The sequence below is a fragment of the Drosophila melanogaster genome, chromosome 4, assembly GCF_000001215.4.
Source record: "Drosophila melanogaster chromosome 4".
NCBI lineage: Eukaryota > Metazoa > Arthropoda > Insecta > Diptera > Drosophilidae > Drosophila > Drosophila melanogaster.
Window position 1 is genome coordinate 149,157 of NC_004353.4, and position 27,570 is coordinate 176,726.

General features: G+C 33.8%; 3 protein-coding genes and 1 non-coding gene across 9 annotated transcripts, besides 4 other annotated features; 2 read left to right on the top strand and 2 right to left on the bottom strand.

Moving 5' to 3' along the window:
• Window positions 1-22: 22 nt before the first annotated feature.
• Window positions 23-447: a mobile genetic element.
• Window positions 448-484: 37 nt separating this feature from the next.
• Window positions 485-613: a mobile genetic element.
• Window positions 614-1,607: 994 nt separating this feature from the next.
• Window positions 1,608-4,382, top strand: CG32006 (uncharacterized protein). Its single transcript, NM_166734.2, has 5 exons — window positions 1,608-1,680; window positions 2,586-2,974; window positions 3,039-3,222; window positions 3,283-3,765; window positions 3,828-4,382. Exons 2-5 carry the CDS (start codon window positions 2,595-2,597, stop codon window positions 4,110-4,112), a joined length of 1,332 nt encoding a protein of 443 aa, NP_726538.1. The 5' UTR covers window positions 1,608-1,680; window positions 2,586-2,594; the 3' UTR covers window positions 4,113-4,382.
• A 1,115-nt stretch (window positions 4,383-5,497) lies between these two features.
• On the bottom strand, window positions 5,498-6,904 carry CG31997 (uncharacterized protein). Of its 2 annotated transcripts, none has more exons than NM_001297780.1 (3): window positions 6,609-6,904; window positions 5,871-5,991; window positions 5,498-5,809 (listed from the first exon to the last, which is right to left on the bottom strand). In NM_001297780.1, the coding sequence occupies exons 1-3, from the start codon at window positions 6,745-6,747 to the stop codon at window positions 5,623-5,625; spliced, it is 447 nt and encodes a 148-aa protein (NP_001284709.1). In that variant the 5' UTR covers window positions 6,748-6,904; the 3' UTR covers window positions 5,498-5,622. The 2 variants fall into 2 exon arrangements, with proteins under 2 accessions (NP_001284709.1, NP_726539.1); NM_166735.3 differs by having other exon boundaries at window positions 5,561-5,809.
• A 1,514-nt stretch (window positions 6,905-8,418) lies between these two features.
• On the bottom strand, window positions 8,419-26,483 carry CG33978 (uncharacterized protein). 5 transcript variants are annotated; one of them, NM_001272117.1, is made up of 13 exons: window positions 25,954-25,984; window positions 25,629-25,812; window positions 24,955-25,008; window positions 15,559-15,908; window positions 15,306-15,500; window positions 11,666-15,239; window positions 11,369-11,607; window positions 11,176-11,305; window positions 10,611-11,119; window positions 10,066-10,556; window positions 9,488-9,506; window positions 9,344-9,421; window positions 8,419-9,286 (listed from the first exon to the last, which is right to left on the bottom strand). In NM_001272117.1, the coding sequence occupies exons 2-13, from the start codon at window positions 25,801-25,803 to the stop codon at window positions 9,263-9,265; spliced, it is 5,838 nt and encodes a 1,945-aa protein (NP_001259046.1). In that variant the 5' UTR covers window positions 25,804-25,812; window positions 25,954-25,984; the 3' UTR covers window positions 8,419-9,262. The 5 variants fall into 5 exon arrangements, with proteins under 5 accessions (NP_001259046.1, NP_001259044.1, NP_001259045.1 ...); NM_001272115.1 differs by lacking the exon at window positions 25,954-25,984 and adding an exon at window positions 26,360-26,483 and having other exon boundaries at window positions 8,419-9,421; window positions 9,488-9,548; NM_001272116.1 differs by having other exon boundaries at window positions 8,419-9,421.
• Window positions 9,035-9,061: a mobile genetic element.
• Window positions 16,114-16,504: a mobile genetic element.
• Window positions 26,299-26,718, top strand: asRNA:CR45198 (antisense RNA:CR45198). The gene is made up of 2 exons (NR_123743.1): window positions 26,299-26,483; window positions 26,543-26,718.
• The last annotated feature ends 852 nt before the right edge of the window (window positions 26,719-27,570 follow it).

Consider the following 27,570-nt stretch of genomic DNA (forward strand, 5'->3'; position numbering starts at 1 on the left):
GGGATATCGATAAATATTGGAGAATAAAATGAGAAAAATTTTAAAATTGTTTAAAAGTGTGGGCGTGACCGGTATGGCGGCATTAGGGCGTTAGATTGGGCGTGGCAATTTTTTTTTTGCAAATCGATAGAAATATCAACAATATCAACACATGTTTTAAAAGTGTGGGCGTGACAGTTTTTACGGTTTGTGGGCGTTAGAGTGGGCGTGGCAAAATGGGCCAACAAACTTTCGCTGCGTCTATGTCTCTATAATCTGTATGCTGAATCTCAATCTTCTGGCTTTTATAGTTCCTGATATCTCGAAGTTCATACGGACAGGCGGACAGTCGGACCGACGGACAAGGTCAGATCGACTTGGCTATTAATCCTGATCTAGCGTATATATGCTTTATATGGTCGGAAACGCTTCCTTCTGCCTGATACATACTTTTCAACGAATCTAGTATACCCTTTTACTCTACGAGTAACGGGTATAAAAAGAGAGTCAAACTTCCCAAACTGTCAGATACCCATTACGCAACTAGTGGAAATGCGAATGCGATATTTCATCTCTTTTCTGGGATATTGATAGATATGGGCTAATAAAATGAGAAAATAATTTGAAAATTGTTCAAAAGTGTTGGCGTAACCGTTTTTGGCGTTTTTTAGGTGTAAGGAGGGGCGTGGCTAACATGTTTTTGGTATAGCGATGTATAGCGACAAACAATTAAAAATCAAAACCTTTCTTAAAAGTTTGGGATGTTTTTTGGGCGAGGCAACATGGATCTATATGATGTGTCTATGCCTCTAGAGTCTGCATGCCTAATCTTTTAGTTTTTTGTTAAATTAAAAATATTTTTTTTATTTAAGTATTTCAATTTAAAGTAAGGACTTGTGCAACCATAAAACGAAACTTTATGTACTGCGAAATTAAAACAAAGTAATAAAATCTTATTCGGAATGAATAATTGCATGTATTAGACTTTTTACCTTATATTTTATTTTTGCACCATTTAATTTAAAATTCGTATAGACGGTATTCGTACAGAGAATCGTTTTAAACCCATAAAAGGGGATTTAGATTTGTCATATCGTGTTGTTTGCAGAATTCAAAGCAAAGAATCAAGCCTTAAAATTTAAGTTACAAAATATATGTGTTGCCATGATTTTTAATCAGTAATGTATCGCTTCATTAATGAATTCGTTTCTATTTTTTATAACTGAAAATCCTAATAACAGAAGCAGTCGAACCTTATTTTTTCTATAAAAGCAAGTGGTCAAAATTGCGGTATAAGGGTATATGAGGAGGACAAGTGGTTGAAGATTTTAACGAAAAGTGGTGGATATAGTGAAAACCTTAGAGGAGCCATATGGTCACCATAATGGTAACAAAATGTATGGCTAAATAGGGTTGTTGCTGAGAACTTATTGAAATCGACTAATCTATATACTAAAACGAGACCGACTACATGAGTCCTTGACCACCCGAGCGACAACCACTTCGACCCTATAAGCCCGACAGTAATTCCCTAACCTAAAACAATTATTTTTGTTGTAAAAATGAGGGTTGCTCATAGACTACAGATACAGGTGCAACGGTAGAGAATAGCCTTACAGTACATTTCGAGCAGTTCGTTCGATACAGTTTAATGAGAAAGACTAAGAGAAATATAAAAATAAAAACTCAAATAAAAAAGAAGTAATAAGTATACCTAAGCGAAAATAAAACGGAAACTTATTAATATAAACAAACTTTTCATCAAAATAGAAATGTGTTTAATATTCATATACATATTTGACTTAGAAGATTTTAGGAACATTAAAAAATCAATTAAATAATGAAACACTAATTTATTTACATAACCTTTTTAGGTTTGTCAGAACCCGCGTTAATATGTATTTGCGTAGTCTCTACCAAATATTCAAGGAATTAAAAGAGGAATTTATAATTCTTATTTTCATACTTTTGTTTATGCGTTTTTCTTAAGCATTCAATTGGCTTACATACCATAAATTTTGTTACTTACATTGATTCCACCACACGCATTATTATGATCACACTCGCGCTGATGAATATTCGAAAGAAAATTTGTGAGTTCAGCAATAAATAGGTGGTATTTTTATTTAAATTTATGTATAAGAAATGTTTAAAAAGTCGATTTCAAAATTTACCTAATATTGCCATCTACATAAACTTATTGTGAAAGTTTATGTGATTCATATATCTAACTATATATTTTTAAAAATGTTCATTTTCCATTGTGTATAAAAATAAATATAATGCATTTTGTGCAAGAGTATAAAATTTGAATACCTTGCCTAACAAGTGTTGCCATATTTAGTTTTCAACTTGATTTGTTAAAAAATTTGATTGATTAAGCTAACCAGCCACACCGATTTCGTCATGTCCGCCCGCCCGCACGACGGATCTCCTGAACTACAGATACATACATATGTATATACAAATAAGAAATAAATTTATTGTGTAGTACTTTAAAATAATAATTGATTTAAATTAACGCTCTGAAGTCATAGAAATAGCCTTTTTGGGCTCTTGACTAATATATATATAATAACTGAATGAACTAAATTATTTTTGCATAGGAACAGGATATGTCATACCACTTTACTTCTTCGGCAAAACAGAATGTTACATTACAATCATGTAAGGAAGAGAATTTATTATCACTAGAAGAGGAGGACTCCGACGAGGAACGCGAGCTAACCAACCTTAATTGGCTTTTGAGAAATCAAAATTTAACTTGGCCGAAAACCATTGATTACAACCCAACCGAAATTTTAAATTCGAAAAGGAACACAGAACCAACTCACAAGTCAAGAGTCCATGATAAACAAATCAAAATGTTTTATTCTACTCGTGAAAACACAGATAAAATATCACATATAATTTTAGAGGCTAATGCGCAAAAATCTATAACAAAGAGACCAACTGCATCAGAACGCTTTGAAATTTTCGTCAATAAAATCAAAAGGTTTGTAAAATTGCATTTTTCTTTGAATGAATACGTATGAATTTATTTGTATTTTATTGTATAGAGACTTAACAGAATATGAAAAGTTGGCTAGCAAGTATGAAACCGACGTGACCGAGAAACCGCCTTTTAATTATTCACATATAATAGGAATGGCTATGTTACAAAATGGGCGAATAACTTTACAACAATTATGTTCTTGGATAGAGGCCAAGTTTGCATTTTTTAGAGTTCGAAAGAAATGGAATGTGAGTGCTATTAATTGTGTTGACTGGAAATGAGCTAATTACTTTACAATTTTAAAATAGAATTCCATTAGGCATAACTTATCATTACACCATTGCTTTCGTAACCGAAAAAGAGAAGAAAGGGGAAAAGGTGGTTACTGGGAGCTGGGGGTCGACCCAAAAAAGTGTGACCGGAAACGAATTCGAAATAGGAAAATTTTTCATCCAACGCAAAATCAAACTGCTAAGTTACAGTATGAACACTTAACAGAAATACAACAAGCAAAATCTGCTCGAAAAAATCATTCAAGACACATTAAAAAATCGAAGACAAGTAGTCTTCCAGAAACATCTGAAGCAAATATATTTAATGTCGTGCCCCATAAAAAACACAATATAGCTGATGAAAATGATGGGCAACGTCAGTTACAAACAATAAATAAAGATGACATTTTAAAAAAGAAGTCTGAGCTTGACACTATTGTATCAAGTACTGAATCATTTTTAACAGAATCTCAAAACTTAAACTGTTTTAATTCGCACAAGACGGATACTACCAACACTGTAAGCTTAATAATATATATTACTTATTTTACGATTATTCTTTAAAAAAATGTATATTGCAGCCCATTTCTGCAGAAAAGAATTTCTGCACATTCAATAATTTCTATTCCGAAATGACACCCGTGCTGGCTTCAAATTCAAATATCGTGGAAGACCAAAATGTATCAACTGATGTATCCTGGCCTAGCCATCCATGCAACATAACAATTAATTATGATTACACTAACTTTCAACCAATAGTAGATAGCATTGCTGAGCAGTTCCAATGCCTGCATGATAGCGCTGGGTATGATCGAAACGACGATATCTTAGAAAACCTTCTTGATGTTTGTGTTACGCCTTATTGAAATAGAACTTATGCAATGCAAAAACCGAAAATGTTTGTTAACAAAGTTATTATACAGTGTTTTAATAAAGTGGCTTGTATTATCGACGATTTGATTTCTCTAGCGCCATTATAAAAATAGAAGGTTCACAAAAGAAGTAGAAAATTTAATATATTATTATAATTGAAACAAGAAGAAATTCTTAATAAAATTTTGAAATATATATTTTCAAATAATTTTTTTTTTTAATTTAGAAAGCTTGCTTTAATAAAATAAAAGATTATTCATTATACATACATAAATTAAAAACCACAATTTATTCAATTTGCTCTGATAGGTTCAAGTGTGTGTAAGTATTTTCTGCCTGTGCGGCATAAATTATAAAATGACAACTTAACACAGAACCGCGATTGTTTCTTCGTGTAAACTAAAAACAAATAATAAAATAATAATAAATACAAACAAACAAACCAAATACTCTAAATAAAAAACAAGGAATATAATTGTTAAAATGAAAGGCATTAATTACTTAAATCGAAATTTGACTTGACATATGTCCTCAATGCTTATAGAATTGTCACACAACGAGGATCGAGCATTAAAAGAAGGGTGCATAGATTCCAGATTAATTACATAAAGGTCAAAACACTTACATCAAACTGCTGTTACTAAGAATGAACAAATATGTTATTGTTGCAGCGATATTAAAAATATGTATAGTCAAATTTTTATTAATCAAATTGATCAACATTATATTGATAATAATATTGAAAATTTACGCCTTACAAAATTTAAAATACTACCGTCTCAAAACTGTCACATCTGGAAACAAAATTCTCTTAAAATGTAATTTAACAGTTTCTATAAAATCTTTCCTACCTAAAAATAATTTTTATAATGACTATGTTACACGCTTCAGTAAATCTGGTAACATAGGAATGTGTACTTCCAAGCTTACCAGTCAAAATCCTTCAACTAGCTACTATCCTTTGATGCTGCAAAATAGTAATAGTAACAAGAAAACTGCAAGAAGTTGTGTTGACATAGGCAAAAATAAAATAGAATAGATAGAAAGTAGATCAGCCGGAAATTCGATCAGCCAGTTTTAAGCGCTTAGAAAAAAAACCTCAGTTGCCGGCCGGATCGGATTATTTATTATCCGTCAGTTGCATGGCCGATAAACTCTTCTCTCCTCCCACTTTGGGAATTTATGTATCTGGGCTTCGTCCTGAAATGTAAGCTTTTCATGGCAAGCTCCGAGGAAAGGATGAAGAAAGCATGCCTGAAAAACAAAACGCCTTTACCACTTTTACTTTTTAGTCTGCCAGTTCTTGTGGAGTTATTGCTGTTTCCGCAGAGATCAGAATCATCAAACTATAACTATATCAGCTGTTTTGTACTACAGTACCGATTACATGTTCGCAGCTTTTATATTTAACTTTTAGAATATAGAAGTAAATGTTCTTTTTGACTAAAGCAACAAATGTTTTTATTGTATTGACAGACGTTTTCATAATATATTTGTTTTGAATCACTCAGAATTCTTTTTGTCATTATCCTTTCCGATCTCGGGGTATTCCAATTTAACACCGGGGTCACATGTAAAGATGGGGCAGCAATAAGGAAACGATGCGGTTTTATTAGTCTTCTCTGTGTCCAATTTACATTTGTCATTCGCCAGTGGCAATGGGCCGCAGTCTTCTACGAGTTCGAATAGCCTATAAATAATGTATATTAGGCATTTGTTTATTAAATATATATTAACTGAAATTTGTTTACTTTGCATCATTTTCCTCATTTTGAACACAAGTAGATCGACCGCAGAATGGAGTAAGGTCCCACGACTTTCCAGGCTCAACAGTGGCACATCGAGTTGAAGCAAAGCACATTCCCGGAAAATCTGAAGAGTTATTAAAATGTTTTGAAAGGAAGTGCGAGGGAATATTCAAGCCGCAAGGCCAGATAAAACGCGAGCTTTGAAACACTATTGAACCTACGTTAATAATTGTAATACACTCACAGACTAAAATATTTTTGGAACATTAACAATATATATATATATATATATATATATGTTTTAATTAAAAACACTAAAGGAAAGCTATATACGGCAAGCCGAGCAGTAGTTTTACATATAACAATATGTATTCCCAATAAAACCAATATGTTCACATACAACCAAGCTAAGAAGTATTTCTTAACAATTTCAATTAATTTTCGGGCTGTTTCTGTGGAAACTATATAATAGATCACGTATACATCAAAAGCAAAAACACTCGATAAATGTTCACCATAGGCTGAATGATACCTTTTGTGGCCAAAATTAATACCTTGAGAAAGGAGAGGGATATTTAGTTGTTGTTTTTTTTTTGCGTTACACTAGCCCATACCTTTTATGTTACTTAAAACTATACGCGTGTCACCCGATTTAACAACATGCCGTTTTAGATATACTTATATTGAACTTGTAACTTTTAATAATGGAAAATTTCTAAATCTGATGATTGCCATACTTACCTCGTAGAACATCGGCAGGAATAAGACGTTTGAAAATTCGTATTTCACCTGCGTCACTCTTTGTAATTTTTTGTTCAGCACACAGAGAAACTGTGAAGGCTGTTAAAATAAGGGTCAGTACAGCAAAATGAAAACTCATTTTTAAGATTCCAAAGATGTTAACTTTTTGTTATATTGTAATAATCATAAACGATTAAAATATTATCGCTTTGTAAAAATAATACAAAAGAACGAAGACAAATGGAATTAACCACCTAACCAGCCTAAATGAAGCGAAAGTTCACACTAAATTAAACAAACTGGCCAGTCACACCTATACTTATGGGGATCTCATACATATATGAGCGGCTACCTAAGATAAAGCTTTTGTGCTGGATTGAATACCCCTTTGAAAGTTGTTACTTAAAAAGACATTACAAAGCTTTGTGCTTTGGCCCGGTTTTCACCAGCCTTGTCGTATGACAACTTGAAATCCGAGAATTGTACAGACGTATGTATATAAAATAAATATGTATGTATGTATTTGAATGGTACTACCACTCACATTATATGTATAATAGATCTTGTTGTTTTTCGGAAATAACATATGTATATTCTAAACCGTTTTCAGGCAAATAATAATTATTTTTATAAGAAGTCAACATGGAAGTGCTCAAATGTATGAATTGTATTATTATATAAGCTCATCCAAATATAAACACATGTTTTCGGCATAACTTGGAGGAAAATAAAATTAAATACAAATTGGAATGTCTTTCCAATTATAAAATTTAAAAAAAAAACACACAATTTTTAAAGACGGCCTTATGGGGCAACATCAGGAATGTGATCCCCTCATAAAGAATATACATATATATACTTTACAGGGACTGGAACACTTTCTTCTGCCTCTTTTATATTTTCAATAAATCTAATATACCGTTTTACCAATCACAAAAAAGACAATTTCCACCTATTAAAAATCAATGAACACACAATTCAACACAGGTATGCAATGACACAGTATTAAGAAAGACCAGTGGGGGGAAGTTTGGGAATATGTAGAGGAAAATAAGTATTACAGAGGGCTTCTTTTTCCATAAAACAACTAAACTATGTTTTTTACAGCAAAGAATCTTGCTAGAAGCATTGAATATGTAGAATGCTTCGTAGAGTGATCTGCTATAATGCATTTAAACGAATGCCAAATAATATGTTAGGGAAAATAAAAATAAAAAACCCGAATTGCTCAAATTGCTTTTATTTTTCAATCGTGCACAAGCAGAAATATATTCTTATATTGCCGGACGCTATATTTTTTATCAACACTTTGAGAAGAGCAAGCAAATATTAAACAAAGTGTACTTACGAAAAGCAAATGACGAAGTAGCACATAATTGGTAATATTTATAAATATCTAACTTGAATTGAATAATGAGATTTTCTTTTCGTTTCGTTCCATTCCCATTATATTTTATTATATTCCATTATTTAAGTTTAACATAATTGGAAAGTTATTTAAATCTTTGTATTTTATATTTTCTAATACCAGTTGATTATTAATTATTTGAAACGCTTCTCCTCTATTATGATATAAATAAACAAAATAAATCAACACTTACTGTAGCTAAGTAAAATAAAACAATAAATATTTATTAAACCTATACTCTGTTATATTCTTCATCTTCCTGATAATTGATTCTGGAAATTTTCCAGAAGCAATCCTGAGTAATGTTTAAAGTATTGCAATATAAATATCTTCGAATACTAGTTTCGGAAACCATCCAGACGCCATTCAGGAAATGCATCCAGAAGCCCATCACGGAGTGCTTACAGATGCGTTCCACAGAAAGTTTTATAGAGGGTCTCACGCCCGCAAAAATATTAGTAACTTTCTAACTTGTGAAACAACTCCTTCTCAAAACAGAAACCGTGTTCCGGAATAATTCCGACTTGTTATATAGGAACACCAATCCACTAGAAGAACTTTCGTAGCCCACGCCAACCATTAGGCATATTGATTCCAAACACGTAGACCCAAGTTTGCTTACTCACGTCAAGACTGCCACACCCACACTTTTGAGCAGTTTTTTATTTTTTTTCTTATTTTATTAACCAAGTGCCAACGATATGAGAGAAAAATTAAGAAATTTTTCATTCGGGGAACTCGACTCTAACATACTCGTACATACTTTTTAACGCATCTACGAGTAAGGGATGATCTTAAAACGTTAAAATTTGTTTTATTTGATAATTCGAAAGAGGTCCAAAGCTGGTCCACGGAATAAATCGAGAGGGGTAGGGGTAGGGGTAACCCTCAAGTGGGCGGGCCTCAGTTCGCGCTAAAATAAGCAATAAAGTGTACTTTCCAATCGATGTTTTGTCGTTGCCACCGACGGTGTTGTCTGGTGTTGCTGTCGATTCGGCGTTGGTTATTATATCGGTTCGACGCTAGAATTATTCTAGTGTCTTTGGTTCGACGCTGTTGTTGTGTAAGTGGTGATTTATGGGTTATTTACCAAGCGAAAATATTTTTGAAAGTATGTGAAAGAGCCTTGTTTGTCAGACACACCAGAGAGCCACAATTTGCAATAATATCTTAGGTACACTATGTTTATTTACTTGTTATTATCCATAAAACGATTATTAATAACGAACTATAAGTTATGAAGAACTCAACGAGAAAAGTCGTATGAAATCTGAAAAAAGTTCAATTAGTTCAAGTTTCTTAAATAATATCGGGAAGAACAGCATACCTTGTCGGTCTTATAAAGATGTGTATGTGGTAGCAAGAATGTAGAACCCAAATCTCTTTCAGTCATTGTATTAGAGTCCTTTTATGAGAGGTTGACATCGTTATTCAAGAAAGTTTCACTTTATATGAATATTTAATAAATTACCTCATTTAATGCGCTCGAGCTATTGGAATAAGCCTTATTAATAGAAATATTTTCATCTAATCTGAATAATATTGGAATAAAGCACTTATTGTATTATTAAACAAAATAAGGTTTTATTAATTCTAACTCTTAACTCTTATTAAAATCTTATCTTTTTGTATATATTCTTTATGAACCACTGTTTTCCCTATGGCATGCACCGAATTGTTTGATTTGTGATATTAGGCAAAAAACTTTTGAAAGCAAAGATAGCATTCGAAAATTAATTGCACAGCGTTGCATTTTAAACGAAAACGTTACAGAACTCAGCAAGGATATATTAAAAAAAAGAACAAAGAGTATTCTTAAATAGATTTAGGCTTATCAATTTAAACAATAATTTGAGGGAAACTGATCAATAAAAATGTATCTGCTTTATTATACAAACAAATGGAAAACATAAAGGAAATCAACACATAATTTACATTAAAAACCACTGTACTTCTAAGTTGACAACTTCCATAAAATAAAACTCTGTTGATTGAATTAAACCCAAAACAATAAGATGTGTTTTATAATAAGTTGTATAAGTCACTTACGTTGGAGATTCAATTTGATCTGTTATTAGGGAAGATACTCCATATCCAACAGGTACTAGATCAGCTTTCGCTACAGTATTACCTCTGTAGAAAAGATTATCTGATAAAGTTAAATATTTTAAATCTTTCTCACAGCTTGGACCAAAAGAACGATAGGCGGCCATATAATCGTCATCTTTTTGCACTAATATTTTCCCTGTAATATTTAAACTAGATCTTTTCCCTTTATGACATAAACAAGAATTCTGAGAAATATCGGGAAATCGAAATTTTGCTCGTGGAATTCTGAGAGTAAGAGATCGATTAATTTGGTCTTCGTGTTGTGAGCCACGGTCAGTACTACCATATAAAATGTCATTCTGTGTAAATGCTCCTTTTATATTTAAGTCTTGTACTTTTGTGGAAGCTATTGCGTTCGTGTAATTTTCAATCACAATTGTTTTTTTGTGTGTTTCTGGTGATATGAAATGATTATTCACTTCATTATATTCCTGTAAGGTAAAACTAGAATTACTATTCAAATTCTATGAGAGTTTAACAGTTACCTTCTTAGATATTAATGTCATGACTTTACATAATTCACCGACATTTTCCATTTCGCGGACAGATTTGGTTGAGGTTGTTAAACTTGGACTTAATGATGAAGACGCAATGAATAATTGGCTTGTTTTCCAATCGACTTGTTTTTTCCGCTTGGTGATTATAAGTAAAAACAGAAATAGAACCAAAGACAAAATTGCGCCACTTGTTAGAATAAATAGTATTATAACTTTTAAGTTAACTTGGCACTTTGTTCCGGCATACCAAGCATAGCACTTGCATATTGCTATCTCTTTATGGCTCTTTTCAGCCGAAACATTGACGCACTTGCCGTTATAATTACATTTATCGCAACCGATGATATTATTTAGGCAATGGCGACCGGGGTATAAGCTGTTCTCTGATTTATCTACGTAACCCTTCTTACAACTGCAAGTGTAACTTCCAATTAAGTTAAAACATTGCGCATTAGGGGAACAATCATAAAAATGTTCGTTGCGACATTCATCAAAATCTAAAAGTTTAAAATGTATTATTTGTAAAAAGTAATGGTAAAGGCGAAATAGTTACCCTTAATTGTTAGGAATTGGAGCCCTTCCCTTGAGGTGTACAATCTGGTGCCTCCAATACTAAAGTTGCTTTGCCGTAAATATTTTTGAAAAACAGTTGTAAGCTGATCTTCATTGCTATTCTCTGATAACTATATTTATTGAAAATATTATTACGTATATTAATATTATTATAACATTTTTTTAACGCTGACCTGTAGGAGGTAGGTGACCATTAAAGTGTCATTCGTTTTAGCAAAAACACTTTGTAGTTGCACACCGTGAAATATATCCCTGTAATCAGATTGCATAACCATGCGATCGGCGGCTTCCAATAATATTTTACTAATATGTCGATATTCTATTAAGGAATTACTTTTTATGTTATTGCTGAATTTTAATAAATGGTTTTCCGTCCAATAGGTTTGAATTCTCATTTCGTATGTATAAGTAGCTAAAATAGATTACAAATAATATTATACATATTCAAAACAGTCAGATTTAATTCATACGTTTGCAAGGGCGATCCGGAAACATACGTCCAAAACTGGGTCGACATTCACAAATACCTATAGATTCGGTACTATTGCCATAGGTAACGCATATTTCATTTTTATTTAATCTGCATTTGGGATCGCAAGCAGTTTTAGATTTTTGTTTTATTAAATCAATTCTCTGTGACATAGAATCTATTAGATCTGCTCTGAAGGGCATATTTCTTAGGTCGCTGGAGGCATTAATAATCTGATCTGGTTTCGAGTTAGAGATTAATGAAGAGCTCGATTTATTTCTAAAATCGGTGTGCCTAGAGAAGGATTGGATATTTTCCATTTCAAAATTATCTCCACTGCCAGAGGGTATGCTATAGTCTTTCACGTTATATGGATCCACTACATATTCCGAGCCATTTAAAATACTAACATAAGAACTGTCTTGAGATATTAGTACTTTCTGAACACTAATGAAAACCGGCTTCATTACATTTGTTTTCGAAGTATTCACAATAATATTTTTCAGGTCTATATATTTTTGTGCATCAATAACCTCTGTTTTAACGACTTCCAACGTATTTAAATTTTTGGCTATTTTTTCTGTAATTGAATTTTTCACTGCCAGTGAAACGAAATCTGCTTCCATTGATTTTTGTAAAAGAGAATTTGTATCATCCTGCATAATTTCAGAGGGTTCAAGCATTTTATCATCGTTCTTTAGTTTATGTATCAAACTATTTTTACAGTTTTTTACATTGCGTGTTACACACAAGGTCACACTAAGTAAATCTTGGCCGGGTTCAAAATGTGGCTCTTGTATTGTCCTCAATGAACCTAAATTGTACAGAAGACTATTTGAAAGTTCCATGTTAGATGTTTGCACTTTGATGTCATTTATCGACGTTAGCCCGCGAGAAGTTAATGAGCTTGTAAAATTATTATATTCACTAGAAATAGATGAATAGTAAGCGCTGAAATTTGAAGGTTTTGGAACAGTTGTATTGATTCCAGAATGCTCTGTAAAGTATTTAGGATGTGAATTTGCATATTTTGCTAGAAATAGCTTACATAAATCTTCAGTGCAATTTTTTTTGGTAGACGACTTAGAATTTGTGCTTATCACTGACCACATTTTATTTAATATAGTGCTGCTGAAAAGATTTTTGTTCTTAAAGTTATTAAACGCTGCTGTTTGATCTGGTTCTGTAAAAGCTTTCACATTCATATAAGGAGCCTCATTAATATGTTTTGTTAGTTCACCATTATGCGTACTGTCTAGTCTAGCAGTTGGTTGGGAGGGAAAGTCATTTTGATAGACATCGGGTTTTTTATTTGGCGCCATTATACTTCCAAAGGAAACACCGTGAAATTTAACTTTATTATAATATTTGTCGTGGTCTAAATTATCGTACTCATGAGAAAGTAGACTTTTGCGATTGGGTGTTATGTGCACATCAATTTTTTCGTCTCTTATAGGTATTTTTATATGTGATATAAAAAAAGTACCGGTATATCCTTTTACGGTTGTCGCATACGGAATGCTTTCAGATTCCGTTTCAAAAGTTAGAGGACCGGCATGCATATTAATTGTATGACTAATTACATTACTTTTTAATTTTATTTGTTGAACAATTGATAGTTTTGATAAGATGAGGGGCGTTACATTGGATAACGACGTTTTTACGGGGTCGTGATGGACGTCTTGACTAAAGGAATACTCAGGAGAATTTGACATCGCAAAATAACTTTTAGAAACTGAAAGACTTGTAATTTTTTGTGGTATCCGAAATATGTCTAAGATGTGATGTCTATAAAATGCAGCATCGAGGTGAATTATGGGATTAAAAGAAGAAGAATATTTCAGGCTGGGGTTTTTCTGCAAGATTTTTATGGGGGAAAACCTAGAATGTATGGTTGCACTCTTCAGTTGTTTTTGATGATTTATAGGTATTGCAGGTTTTAACATGCTGGCATAGTCTATCTTAGCTCTTTTATTTTGCGAATTATCCCAAATATTTGAATACGTTGGATTATTTAAGGGCAATGATTTTAGAGATATTGTATGACGATTGTTTACTGTCATTTTATTCTCGTTAAAATTGTGGGATACTCCAACATTTATATTTGGCCTTCCAAAAATAACATTAGCGTTGGCTGTTATGACCTCTCCGGGTCTAATAGGAATACCCGTATTCATTAATTCGTTTTCATATATCCTTGACGTTTTCATATATCCTGCATACTCATGTCGAGCTGATATATTTTTTTTTGTATTTCTTAAGGCGTCCATTCTCGGTGGATATATATGTAATATACTAATATTTAGTTTGCCTAGATGGTCACTTTTTAAGCGATTTTCCTTTAATTCTTCTGATATGTTTTGAGCCAAAGGTATATATACTGGTTGTTCCATTACTGTTGATATAGTTTGGCTTTGAATTCTATTGGACTTTGGGCATCCTTCGTTATATTGGGTGTACGGCTGATCTTTTTGTAAATTAACGAACTGTTTTGTTAATACGTGTGCCACAACATTTACCACAGGACGAAAACTCTCCAGGCCAAGTATCTTAATAGCACTAGTCTTGGAAGTTGCAGAACTAAGCCGCGAATGTATTAATTTATTTTTAGTTCGTATGTATATGTCGCTATTTTCAGACGCCGATAACATTAATTCTGTATTATTGTAGGTGAAAGGGCTAGTGTAAAGGCTATCATTCTTTAATTCCTTTCTAAAATTCTCATCAAAGTCAGCTTTCTTAGTAATTAATGTTGGATTTCGTTCACTACTCATTGATGTAGCGCTGAGTAAACTTATTGTCGAGCTTATAAATATATTCTGTTTCTTCGACGTGGCGAAAATGTTTAAATTGGGTGTTTGAATTATATAGACACCCGTTACTCGGATAATTTCACCTGGCAGCAATGTGATTATTGTAACAATACTTTCCCGTTTATGTTTATTACTTATAAGCAAAAGTTTAGATTTTAACGAAAGTAAAATATTTGAGTTTAACAGCGAACTACCCACGGTATCGGTTATTATGTTTTTTATTAAGTGAGTTTGACGCTTTAATTGATGGTTGGGAACTCTTATATCCCTTTCACATGCTTCCTTTGTTATGGTCAAACTAGAATTATATATACTAGTGCAAAAAGTTTGTGTTTCTAACATGGCTTTCGTTGAATATATTATAAGATAGTCAGATTCTTCATAATTCATTGCAGATGAAGATGAATTATTAAATTGCGCCACACTCGAAACGATATCAGTTACTTTTGTATTCATATAAGTTGAATCATGAAAGGGCTGTGTAAGAACTACTTCAGTAAAATTTTTTTTACGTGTGATATGTATTGAATTCCCTAGTTCATCATATAAGGTCCTCGTAAATAATATATAACTGAAGTATGTTTTTGTGCTGGGCGAAACATCTATGATTGAATGTGGAAGAGCCAAGGAGTGCTTTGGTCTCATAATTGTGCTTGTAACAGTATCTTTTGATGTGAACATTATTGGAGTCGACTGTCCTCGATCAATTGTGTTAAAATAGTGATAAGTTGTTGGATACATAGCGACTAGTAAATCTGGAGTCTGAGTATATTTTTAAATGTACTGCCATTATTTGACGGAATATATAAAATAAGCTTTGTGGCTTACCTTTGAGAAAGTGACATCTGCTATCATCGAGTTACTTGCTTGAAGGTAATTTCGATCTTCTGTAAAACTGTTGGTTATAACCACTTTTTTGCTAACCAAATGAAAGCTTCCATTTTTAACATTGGTTGTGTGATATGTGTAAGTAGTTAGACAAATTTTTCTTACAAATACGTTTTTGGGAATACTGGGTGGGTCCTATGGAATGAGTAAACAAGACTTATTACATATTCAAAATCGTGTAAAAAACTCATACCTTTCTAATTGGAGGCAATGATAAAGTCAACTGATTTTTTAAGGTACTTGGGGCCAATGTCAAGGGCTTGTCGGATCGTATGGTTATTAAAATTGGTTGACTATTATTACTGGTTACTTTTTGGGTTGTCAACCCTATGTTTTCAATGTATTTCTCTTTTTCGTTGGTAATTATTAGTTCCACTCCATTTGACATAAGGTGAGTGGCAAGATTGTACCTGGCTTCGTCTAATACTTTTTCCGAGATAGAGCCATGGAGAAAATTGTTTTCATTCTTCAGCTCGTAACTTGTATTAAATTTCTTGGTCTCCCTATGTTCTTTGAAACTATGCCGTTCTAATTGATTGCGCTCTATAGAAAGTTTAAAGAATATAATATAAAATTTGTGAGGATTGCTGATTGGGGTCTTTTTTAGCACGGTATGAGACACTTCTAAACATATCAACCAGAATAATAGTGAGCGAGAGGAAGTATTAAAATTTCTTATTACATTTCATTATGTGTTGTACGTAATAAAATGTTACACAGTTTAATGGTTATGATTAAAACATTAAACAAGAGAGATTGATATAGTCGAGTTCCTCGACTATCAGATACCCGTTACTCAGCTAGTTTGAATGCGAACTCGAAATTTCATCATTTTCTTGGATATCGATAGATATTGGTGGATAAAATTAAAAAATTACAAATTGTTCCAAAGTGTGGGCGTGACCGGTTCGGCGCCATTCGGGCGTTAGAGTGGGCGCGGCAAAAAGTTTCTTGGAAAATCTATAGAAATTTGCAAGACTAATAAAAATTAAAAAAAAAGTGTGGGCGTGGCAGTTTTGTGCGGTTTGTGGGCGTTAGAGTGGGCATGGCAATATGGGTCAACATGCGCTGCGTCTTTGTCTGTAAAATCTGTATGCTAAATCTCATCCTTCTGGCTTTTATAGTTCCTGAGATCTCGATGAGATCTCGGAAATGGCTCATCGGGCGCGACGATTGCCAATTACTCCTTATAATGTTCCTTAAAAGCGGCAAGCATAATACTTACAGCACACCACATTTTTAAAGTATTCTGGAGTTTCTTAAGCACCGCACTTTCATTCTTTATAAAACAACAACAATACTCCCCAGTTCATCAGTACATGCTTAAGACGGCTGCAAGATTTGACACCAAAGACCTTACTTACCATTGAGAGCGAAGAGTTGTAAACTGTTAATGATTATAAACGGTTACCTCATATTGTGAATCGGCATTGCGATCAGCAATATACTTCGTATGGAAGAGCACAAATATAATGGGCTGAGCACACCGACTTTCAAAGCGACAAGCGAAACATCGAACAGTTTTTAAGCTTAATGACAAAAGAAAACGTTATGAAGTGGACATCTTCAAGATACCCGATACTCATCTAACAATAGATAAATATATACAAGCTGAACAGCTACAAAACAGCTACTTACAAGATTCAACATGAGTTGACGGGGATGTATTTGGGTCCTAACACTTTAATGATAGTTAAATATTTTTTAAACAACTTGATTTCACGATTACGCATCATGTTTAAATTTTCTCATTTGCACTCCCAAGGCTGAGTAACGGGCACATATTACTCAAAACAGTTAAATACTATTCTTATTAAAATTTTACCTTTAGGAAAGTGGTGAAGAAATTTAGCTTTCAGTCCATAGCTTTCTTTGTAAATTTGGTACAGGTTTTTTAATAAACTCAAATGTCGCAAAAAAAAGATAAGTTCTTTTTATTTCAAGAATTTATGTACATTTTTGGTTATAAAATATTAGTAACCTTTAAATAATCTCAAAATTTTACATACACATATATACATTTAGTTTGGTTCAGTATATTTATTATTTAACCATAACTGAAGAAATAAACGTAAGTATATACAATAAGCTACAAAGTTTTATATGTTTTTTTTAAGACAAATTTTTTTTAAACTACAAATTCTGGAAAAATATTTAAAAAAATAATTGTCCTTGAAAAGCGTCTAGGGAGCTAAAAATTTTAACATTTTTCAGTAATAATATTGTAATCCTATTATTAGAATGTTATACTCAATCTCAATTATTCAAAAATATCGTCTGTTTAAGCAAAAATGCGATTAACATGATTAAGAACGATTTGAAATATTTTAAAAATCCCGTAAACGTAGATTTGAGCTGGTAGACTTCCCTATTATGAAAGAGTTACTTAGGTTGTTGCGCATAGTTGGATAAGAAATTCCTAATGATTCTATATTTATCATTGACTAGTATTTGGATATCTTTCAAAGATTGGCAGGACTTATTTAGCTTATATTCTTGTTTGATTAGTTTTTTTTGTAAAATAAAGGTTCAAAAGCATTTAACTAATTAAAAGTAACAAAGGTTATTTAAAAATTAAACAACTACAGATTTTATAAATGTTGTCACCGTTGAAGATTGTCTATTAGAATTTGCAAACCAAAGATCCACATCACCCACAATGCTTTCTAATGATGCTGTTTGATCGGGTAAGTCGTTAAATCCAATGTCAATCGTTAAAGAACTTCTTATATCTCTTAAAATGTCATTTTTTTCCATTATATTTTTGCTTCTTTCGATGCTAGAAACATATTTAATCGAATTGGTTGGCTGTATTTCTAAAACCGCGTGCCTTTTCTGCAATGAAACAGAGTGATCATGTTCGTTTTTCACAGTTGACAATACAGTACTGAATTCGCCGGGTCTGCGGCCCGATACATAAAGTGTTATTACACTCGGTTCCTGTTTACTTCTCTTGTTGCCGCTACTCGATTTTCTTGATTTTTTTCGATGGCCTTTGGTAGGTTGGGACTCATTACTGACCGACACCAAATCCGAATCATATTCAATGTCGATGGCATCCGACTTTATTGATGTCCGTGTGCCGTCGTCCAAAACTTGCAGGTTTTCACTTAACAATACTTGTGGTGGTGTAGGGTTGGATATAGCTTGGACGAGTGACTCATGCTGTTGTTGAATAAGTAACTGCTGCAATAACAAATTATTTACATGAGCAGCCGGTCCAACAGTATGTACACTTTGAACTGACGGTAGAGTGTTAATTATTGTATCCACACTATATTCTGTTGCTGTTATAGTCTGAGCGGTAGTGTCATAAACAGTAGTCAAAATCTTTTTTCCTTGAAATGTCACTGGAAGAATGGTAGACTTTCCGTCGAATATTGTAGTAACATATGTAGAAGTGTGCGTGCGATACTCAGTTATAGGCTCAACAGATGTGGGAATTATAGTAGATGGGACGTTTTGCTGTCCGACAGCCCCAATCAAGGGATGAGCAGGTAAGTTTAAGTTTCCTAAAAGTAACTGGGAAAGTAAAATGTTGGCAAGCGGTGCGTTTTCAGAAATTTGAGGCTGCATTGTAGTTACAATATACTCGACGGAATACGCTGTGGATGGAATTATATGTGAAAAGGAAGTCTTTCTTCCGCGAATGGTGGTAGGTGTAAAAGTTACAGAGCTTGTGATAGATTCATGCAATAAATATTTTGTATGTTCGGTGGCACCAGCAATATTTATAATAGATGTTTCTCGATTTAAGTACGTGGAACTTATCCCGTTTGAACCCAATACTACTGCAAAGTCATTTGGACCTACGATCTCGGTGCTTGACTTAGCAGTAACAATGCTTTTGTACTCAGTTATATGTCCGCTTACTACAGGAACAGTGACCTCAGATGGTATATAATGAGTAACTGTGATAGTTTGAAGGTCATTTTCTACGGATTGTACATCAGAGGCGTAATCGACTCGATTTCGACCACGACTTCTTCCTCTATTTAATGTATTAGAGTTCGAATTTCGGGAACGGGGAGAACTGGATGGTCGACCGTTGTCTAAATTATTTTTATTGTAGCTTACATAGCTTTTTAGTCTACGACTGTTTGAATTTCCAGAATTTCCAACTGGGCGCCTTGAATTTCCACTAGCTGGTTGGCGTCGAAAGTTTTTTGATGCAGTGCCTTTTAAATTAGCATCTTTCTCCCTTAACGTAAATTGTGGTCTCTTTGTTGTCGGTCTGCTTGGTCGAATTGATCTATGATTGGTTGCTGTTGGTGATTCTGCGATTAATGCCTGCGTGTATAGCTGATGTACCTGGGGAGAATGAAATCTTGACCCAAATCTAGAACTTGACTTATCCCGAGGGGTTAAGATAGGCTCAGTATTATTGTCGGAATCCATAAGCTTTGACTCAACTTTGGTAGTTGCTGTTTGGTTTTGTCGACGAAATCTAAATCTGTTTCTTCTGACTGTATCCGCTTGCCGACGCACTCGATTTCCAGTTGTAAAACGAACAGAATATTTGATAGAGCGCTTTCTACGATGAATATTTTCATCCAGATCTTGATCTTCGACACCTCCTTCATATTCAAAATCATTGTTAGGAACACTATCGTTTGTCCTAGGTACCTTTAGGTTTTCATTTTTAATCTGAGTTTGAAAAAGGCCTCTGGGCGGAAAAAGTGTGTTTTGTGGTCTAGATCTCGGATGAGGACCTATTGGCCTCTGAAAACTTCGCGCCCTTGGCTTGGCAGTCGTTGTCGTTGTACTGCTTGTCGTAGTCGAAATTTTTGCTCTGGGTGATAGCGGGTTTCGTCTGAGCGAAACTACTGGCGAATTGCCAGTCTGTCGTATTGGAGGACTAAATCCACTCGGCGCATTTATGGGTCGTCGAAAGCGCAGTAACGGGCTGTTGTTATTGTTCTTGATTCCTTCTTCCACATCAGATTCTTCATCGGGTGAGGTATCCTCTTCAACGCTATCTTCCGAGCTTGACTCCGTGGCAAACGTTGTGGACTGTGTTGGTCTATAGCTTGATTGTATCCCTATGCTAGTTGGTTTTATGCGTAACCTTGTGTTAGCTATTACTCCAGACCCACGAAACACAGGAAAACTTGATGATCGATATGAAATATTTATATTTGGTCGCCTGGAACTAACGCCTGGTCGTAAAGGTGAAGTAAACCGGGTTTTCGAAGGTGAAAATGCGTTGCTCGACTGCAGAGTGCTATTCGCTTCGATTAAGTCATACATTGACTTACTTGGTCTTCCAAACAGGCGCCTGGATGACTGACTGCTCTGTGATAAGTTAGGCTCGTTAAGATTAATTGGAACATTAGAAATAATACCACGACGAGATGCGGTATATCTACCTACTGCTTTTAAAGCAGGTGTTGCCGTTATAGTCGGTGTGATGTCCGATCTTGTAATAATAGTAGCGCTACTGGGGACTAGTGTTTTTTGTTTTGGTGCGAATGTAGGCCTGTTTCTTGAGGCGAACGGCCGAATTACTGGTGCAAATGGTCTCTTTGCATTTTGTGGTGAATGATTAGACAACCCGTCAGTGTTATCCGATTCTGGCTTCGTGTTTTTCTGGTCGATATAAGGAGCTACTGTTGTATCATTTTCACTTTTAGTAGATTCTATTACGTCAATTAAATCAACATTTTTGGTAATCATACCAGAAATTTCGACGCTTGTCGGAAACAGAATATGTTCAGACTTTGTTTTCTCAAAAAAAAAACTTGATGTACTTTCAATTATCTGCGCGTATCGATTCTCTATTAGAGTTCCAATAACTCTAGATTGGTATAAGGTAGTTGTACTGTTTTGGATGCGTTTTCCTTCGATAAGCCTTACCAAGCCCGTTTTGTACAAATTTAAGCTGTCATCAGGAATTTTGCCATAGATCGTAGACATTCTAGATTTTTTCGACTGGTCAACGTGTAACCTTGATGTACTACTGGTTAATTTAATAGCATATCCCTCACTATTCATTGAAGATACAATTTCGGTTGTAAAATACAAAGTACTTATATTTTCTGCATCAATTATTTGCTTATAATCATACAAAACCACATTCGGCTTAATGGTTTCGATTGGATTTTCATAATAAGCAATGGGCTGACTAGGTTTAATCATTAAAATTGTTGCATCTGTTTCTTCCATTGGATTAGACATTTCTCTGGATGTTATTATATTGGTAACTGTTTCGAGACGTGAATCAATAATTGTCGTATTAACGTCATAAGAAGTAGTATAATATGTATAGGTGGTATAGAACGTGGTAATGTCAGATTGATAAATTTGATTTTCCAAAGTGGAAAACAAGGAACTTTCAGACTTACAATTCCGATCATTCTCGGTATCGCTATCAGTCGCGGTCGACTGACTTGATACCTTATCGGCAGTTTTTAAATCGTTTACTGTTAAAGTTGTACCGTTACTGTGTTGTATAACATTGGATAAAGTTTCCTCTCTGCTTAATGTTGTAATCTCACCATCTTTAGCCAACTTTGTCCAATAAGTAAATGTTGTAAAGTAAGTAATAGGCAAAGAATAATCTTCTACACTTATTAATTTTGTAGGGTGCAATGCTTCGGTAGCTACATTAGTGATAGTCTCATGTCGACTTATGATGCTTGTGTCATTTCCTACATACATAGTTGTATAGAAGGTAAATGTTGTAAAACTTGTTTGAAGAAGGAACGTTGCTGACGGTATAATCTCCTCTGTGTTACTTTCCGAACTTACTTGGTCATCAAGAAGATTTTGGTTAATAAAACTAGCTGGACTCGAATCCCTTAACATGCTCGAGTTTACACTCATTCCATAGGCCATATTTACTACCTTGTCAATTTTTTCCTCGACTAAAGAATGCTGGGATTTTAAAAAATTTAAATTTGCAGTTTGGGGATTGCGTATAAAATTAGTTTCATTGTTCGACACATTGTCAGTAATATAATTTGTGACAATCTCCGTTCGTGATTGTACTTCAGTTTCGTTATTTGTAAAAATCGATGTATAATAAGTATATGTTGTCAACAAAGTCTTAGAATATATTAAATCGTCGCGTAATGTGGTCATCATCTGTGAAGAACTCTCAGCAGTATTTACTTTACTTTCTTGGATTAACAAACTAGCAATCTCGTCAGGTATAGAATATTTCTGCGAAAATTCAGTTGTTTTATGATCAATCAGGCGAATTGTATTGTCAGAAATTTGGTTCTCTCCAACATAATTCAAGGTGTTGGATTTTAATTTAGCTTTAGGCAAAAGTGTTGAGGAAACGATGTTTGTCAAAACCTCAGTGTGGCTAGATATGGTTGTTCTAGACCCTTCAAAGAACGTGGTCAAATATGTATAAGTCGTATATAGAGTTTTGTATATTAGGTCAACTTCATCACTAACACTTTCATATTCTTCTTCTTCGCTTTCATATTCGTTTTCTGTGGTCCCTTCATAATCCCCTAAATCTTGAACCGTTGTTTCGTCTATATCGTCATCTATTGAATAAGTGGACACGAATTCTCCACGTGATTTAGTAAATGTTTCGTGGGTCACAATGATATCTAATTCTGGGGTTTGTTTTGATTGTGAAGCTTGTATGCAATAATATTTGGTAGTTTCTACAATCTCATAAGCATGAAGTGGATTAGCATCAATATCAATGGTATCCATACTGTTTTTTTCATTGCTTATGTTTGCCTTACTCATTTGAGTAAGAAAAACTTGTGAAGTTGTATGGTTGCATAATTCTTCGAAGTCGTGATTTTCATTACTTGTTTCAAAAAGTGGATTAATGTCCAAGCTGTCTTTCGTAAAGTTAATATTTGTTTGATATGCCACGATCTCACGTATTTCATCACTCTTAGACATTTCAAAAGATTTAATAGATTTTATTTCGTTGGCGGAATTTAATTTTAAGCTAGTTGAACCACTAAGGTCATCAAAACTAGTAAAGGGGTCATCATCAATAAATACAGTTGTAGCACCTTCCTGTTTTATAATGCTAGGTTCATTGTGCTTCGTTCCTTCTTTCACTCCATTAACGAATGAGGGTGATATAATATCATTAAATGCTTTGGAGACAAATGGAACTATATCTTTAGATAACACCGAACTGGCTTCCTGCTCTTCGTTAAATGAATTGTTGGCAAATGTAGGTGACGGGTTTGTTGGTTTCAAAACTGATAAGTTTTTCAATTCATTTTTATCAAACATTTTACTAGCACTAATATTTGACACAAATTCTTCATATTTTCCGGAACTCGTACCCATCTTTAAAGTACTCAGTGATATTTTAGAAGTCTGGGCGATTTCTTCGGGAATTAAATCATGTTGTAGAGTGGGCTTGCCTTTTATTGATGTAACGTGTCCGTAATGCAGAATGCTTTGTGTAGTACTAGGAGAAAAAACAATTACGCTATCACCGACAATGGTGGTAAAATCAGCGAAGCCGTAATACGTAACGGACGCTAAGACTTGCTTGTGGTCGGATCTACTTTTTTGGTTATGATCTTCGTTTTTTTTTTCAGTATGCGGTTGCATCAGGTGTTCATATTTTCTTTCTTTCCTGTGGTCGAGGTGGGATTGGTTAAGCGATGAAGTGGGGTAATTACCAAAAGGCATTTTAACTGTATATGTTTCCAAATGTTTAATTGATAAAACCTCAATCAATCTATTAATTTCATCTTCCTTTTTAAAGTCAGTCCTTAACGTGTCATTGCTGTCACTACCCATATATGATATTGTTTTTTTATCTTGCAAAGCGGGAGCTTCTAAGACTTTGTTTTTCGTGTTTTGCTCGTTCACAAAATCCGTATTTCCCACGAACTCTCGTTGATGAGCACCTATACTGTCATCGATATCCTGCCAGTTAGAGTCATCAATGTTAAAAAGATCGTTGTGGCTTTGTAAGACGAGTGGTGTTTGGAGAGAATCTTCTTCACCTACCCAACTAGTCACCACAGACGGGGATATATTTTCGTTTTCATAAAGGACTCTGGAACTCTTTTTTAGGTATTGTGCGTAGAGGCGACCATTATTTAAAGTAGTCCCTACGATCTTGGTGGCAAATTCTGTTGTTATTCCGTCCTGAATAAATGTTCTGGCTGTTGATTTTAAAACACCTATTTCTGGTCGTACTGTTAAGAATCTTCCATGAAAATCGCCCATATGCCCTGATTCGTTATTTACCAAGAGTACAGTGGTAATATCTAGTCATATAAAGAGATTGACCAAAATCAAAGTGATTAAGTAGTAAATACAGTAGAAGCAGAAAAAACGTGAAAGTCACATAGAAGAAACAGGACAATGTCATTTTGTGCAGGCGTAAGATAAAAGATAAAGTAAGTTATTGTTTCCGAATGTACATTCCAAAAGTTGGTGAAATCATAGAAAGAGATAAAGAAAATGAATAAGAATATATTTTAATTTATAAAATACTATATAGTTATAAAAAATTTTATTGTGAACCAATCCTTAATTCGATTACCGTTTTAAAATACGTAAAATAAGAACACAATTATAATATTTAAATAAAATATTAAGCTGTAACTAATTCAACAGCGCTTTGTTTTAATTTTCTTACCATCCCCGGATATTGCCGGCAAAGTTGGTGTCGGACTCACATGATAAGACTGATCTGTAAGTATAATAAATATATTTTTTTAATTATTGAATTATTTATTCAACAAACTGCCGTTCTCGTCCATATCCTTATGCCAGTTTTTTGGAAAGAGTATAAACGAACGGGCGGACGGACAAAAGATCTTGAAATTTTGACTCGGAGGTTGATACTGATTAAGAATGTATATTTATGGTTTAAAAAAGTCTGTTCCACTGCCTTGCAGGCTGAAGCCGGCTGTTTCTATGTTCAAATGTATAATTGGCGTTTTCAATCCGATGCTAGCTTCCTTTATTGTTTATATTGTTATGTATAATCAAAAAGTCCAAATACATACAAGTATTTGTACAGCAACGATAAGCTTTGGCTCACCACAATCTTAAGTCTTTGCTTATTTCTTTTTTGAGATTCCCAGTTATACCAAAATTGGTTAAGGCTTCAGTTTAAAACAGGTTTTGCCTGTCAATACCTTAGATGGAAAATAAAGCGCGAATGCACCCAACATTCATACATATACAATTTATAAATTTCACAATAACCACAGGCAAACGTCTCTGTGAAGCTTTAAGTTTATATAATAATTTGTGAAATGTACCGGATACATTGCTACCATTATGTGCCATTATCGTAATACTTACTAATTGCATGGGAAGTTTCAATGTGCATCATTGTGAATAGGAGTGTGGTAAACAGAACACGGCTCAAGTTGAAATTGTAATAAGTAGAATACATCATCCTTCTTGTCGAGGTTGAAGTGTCGTATTTTTTATGGAAAATATCCGATATTTTGTTGTCTTCACGTGGCTGAAGCATTTTTGGTTTCTTTAAAATGCAAAAAAGAAAATCACAAATGTAAGAAATATTAACCAGAATCTGCCTTATATTTTAAATATAGTGATTCTCATTAATGGTAAGACGCATATTTGATTTTTAAAATTAATTGAAAGTGTGAGAAACACGCACGTCTATCTGAAGAAACGAAAGCCAGAGAACTGATTTCACTGGCACAATAACAGACTCATCCGGTTGTTACTCTGCGGTTAAGCTACACAAAGGTGGTTCGGCTGGTTTCGACAACTTCAATAGTTCCCATTTAACAAATATTATAGTTGATAATCCTCCTTATAAATTATTAAAATACTTTCAAAAATAAAATATTGTGAGATTATGGGATTCTAAGAATATTGGGGAAGACTTATTATCTTAAAGTTCCGACCTATAGTCAAAACTTTTCTTCACAGAGTGTGCCTAAAACTTATGGGAGAAATCGATTACATGGCTAGGGAGTTTGTTTTTACAACTAAAGATATGCGCAAAACCTGTTAATTTAAAAGGTATGGTGCAATTGGAAGACAGCCATTAAATCTACCGTTACCGATGGTGTTCCATACAACCAAATAGCTTTTACAGATGTTGAATCTACCAAATAGTGGAATGAATTGGGTGAGCAGAAGTATTCGGGGTTTTCCGATGATAAAGCAGAGGAAACTAAGGTCGGTAAGCCTCCCGATGAGATAAAAGTACAAAAGAAGATTGAGCGAGTGAGTTTCAGCCTATGAATGAGCGCGGTAAAGAGCACGAAAAAGATGGCTAAGGAAGGAAGTTAAAAAATGAACACCCCCCAGAACTCAAAAAGTTATTAAAGAAATAAAATAAGCTTGTAAGATATATTTAAAATATCAATAAAATAAGAAATTATAATTTAAAATAAATAAATTATGAACCAATAAAGATTGTAAAATTCACGTTCTCATGGTTCAGGTCCCGTATATTCCGTTGAAGGCGTTTGAATTTACTTTTTAGTAGACCAATAGTTCGTTCAACAACGTTCATCGCCTATTCATACTTTTAAATACCACTTTTTAGGAAAATATAAAGAATTGTCCCTGACGTCATTTTCACACAAAACGACGTTTAGAAGTATAAAGCTTTAAAAAAAAGTATATATTGGATCGAACTATCTCAACTGCCTTCCGTTTGGTGTTCAAATCACAAATTGTACTGATCAAGTTTTCATATTTTTTCGATTTGACATTAATTCCTATTTCCTATTCCTATATTTATGGCTTTGAGTCAATCTGGGTCGTAAATTAACTGGGTTGCAACTGATAGTATTTATACTCGCTGCTGTTGTAAAATCATCGATGATAGTTTTGGCCTATTGGCTTGTTTCACAGCAGGTATAGTATGATGTATGGTATTTATGGATGGTCTCCTTTAAGAAAATAATGGAGCAATGTTTTAAATATGTCGTTTACTTATTTTTAGCCCTTTTACTAATTACTACTAATTAATTTCTGTTGTGGTTACTATGCAACTATGCAGCTTCCCAACGAGATTTTGGGAACACTTTTGCTATTGGTGCAAACAATTAAGCCAATTTTAATATCGAACACATGCATATTTATACCTCTGGTTCAGTGTTTGGGTCTTTTGGTCTGATCTGTCACTTTCCTTTTGCACGTAAATCAAACACAGGGGACCCTTTGTTGATGGCACAAAATGCTAAGCCCACAAATAACTGGTTGACCTATTCACGCGGTCTCAAAATAGGTGTTAGCTAACATTTTACTTCCATAT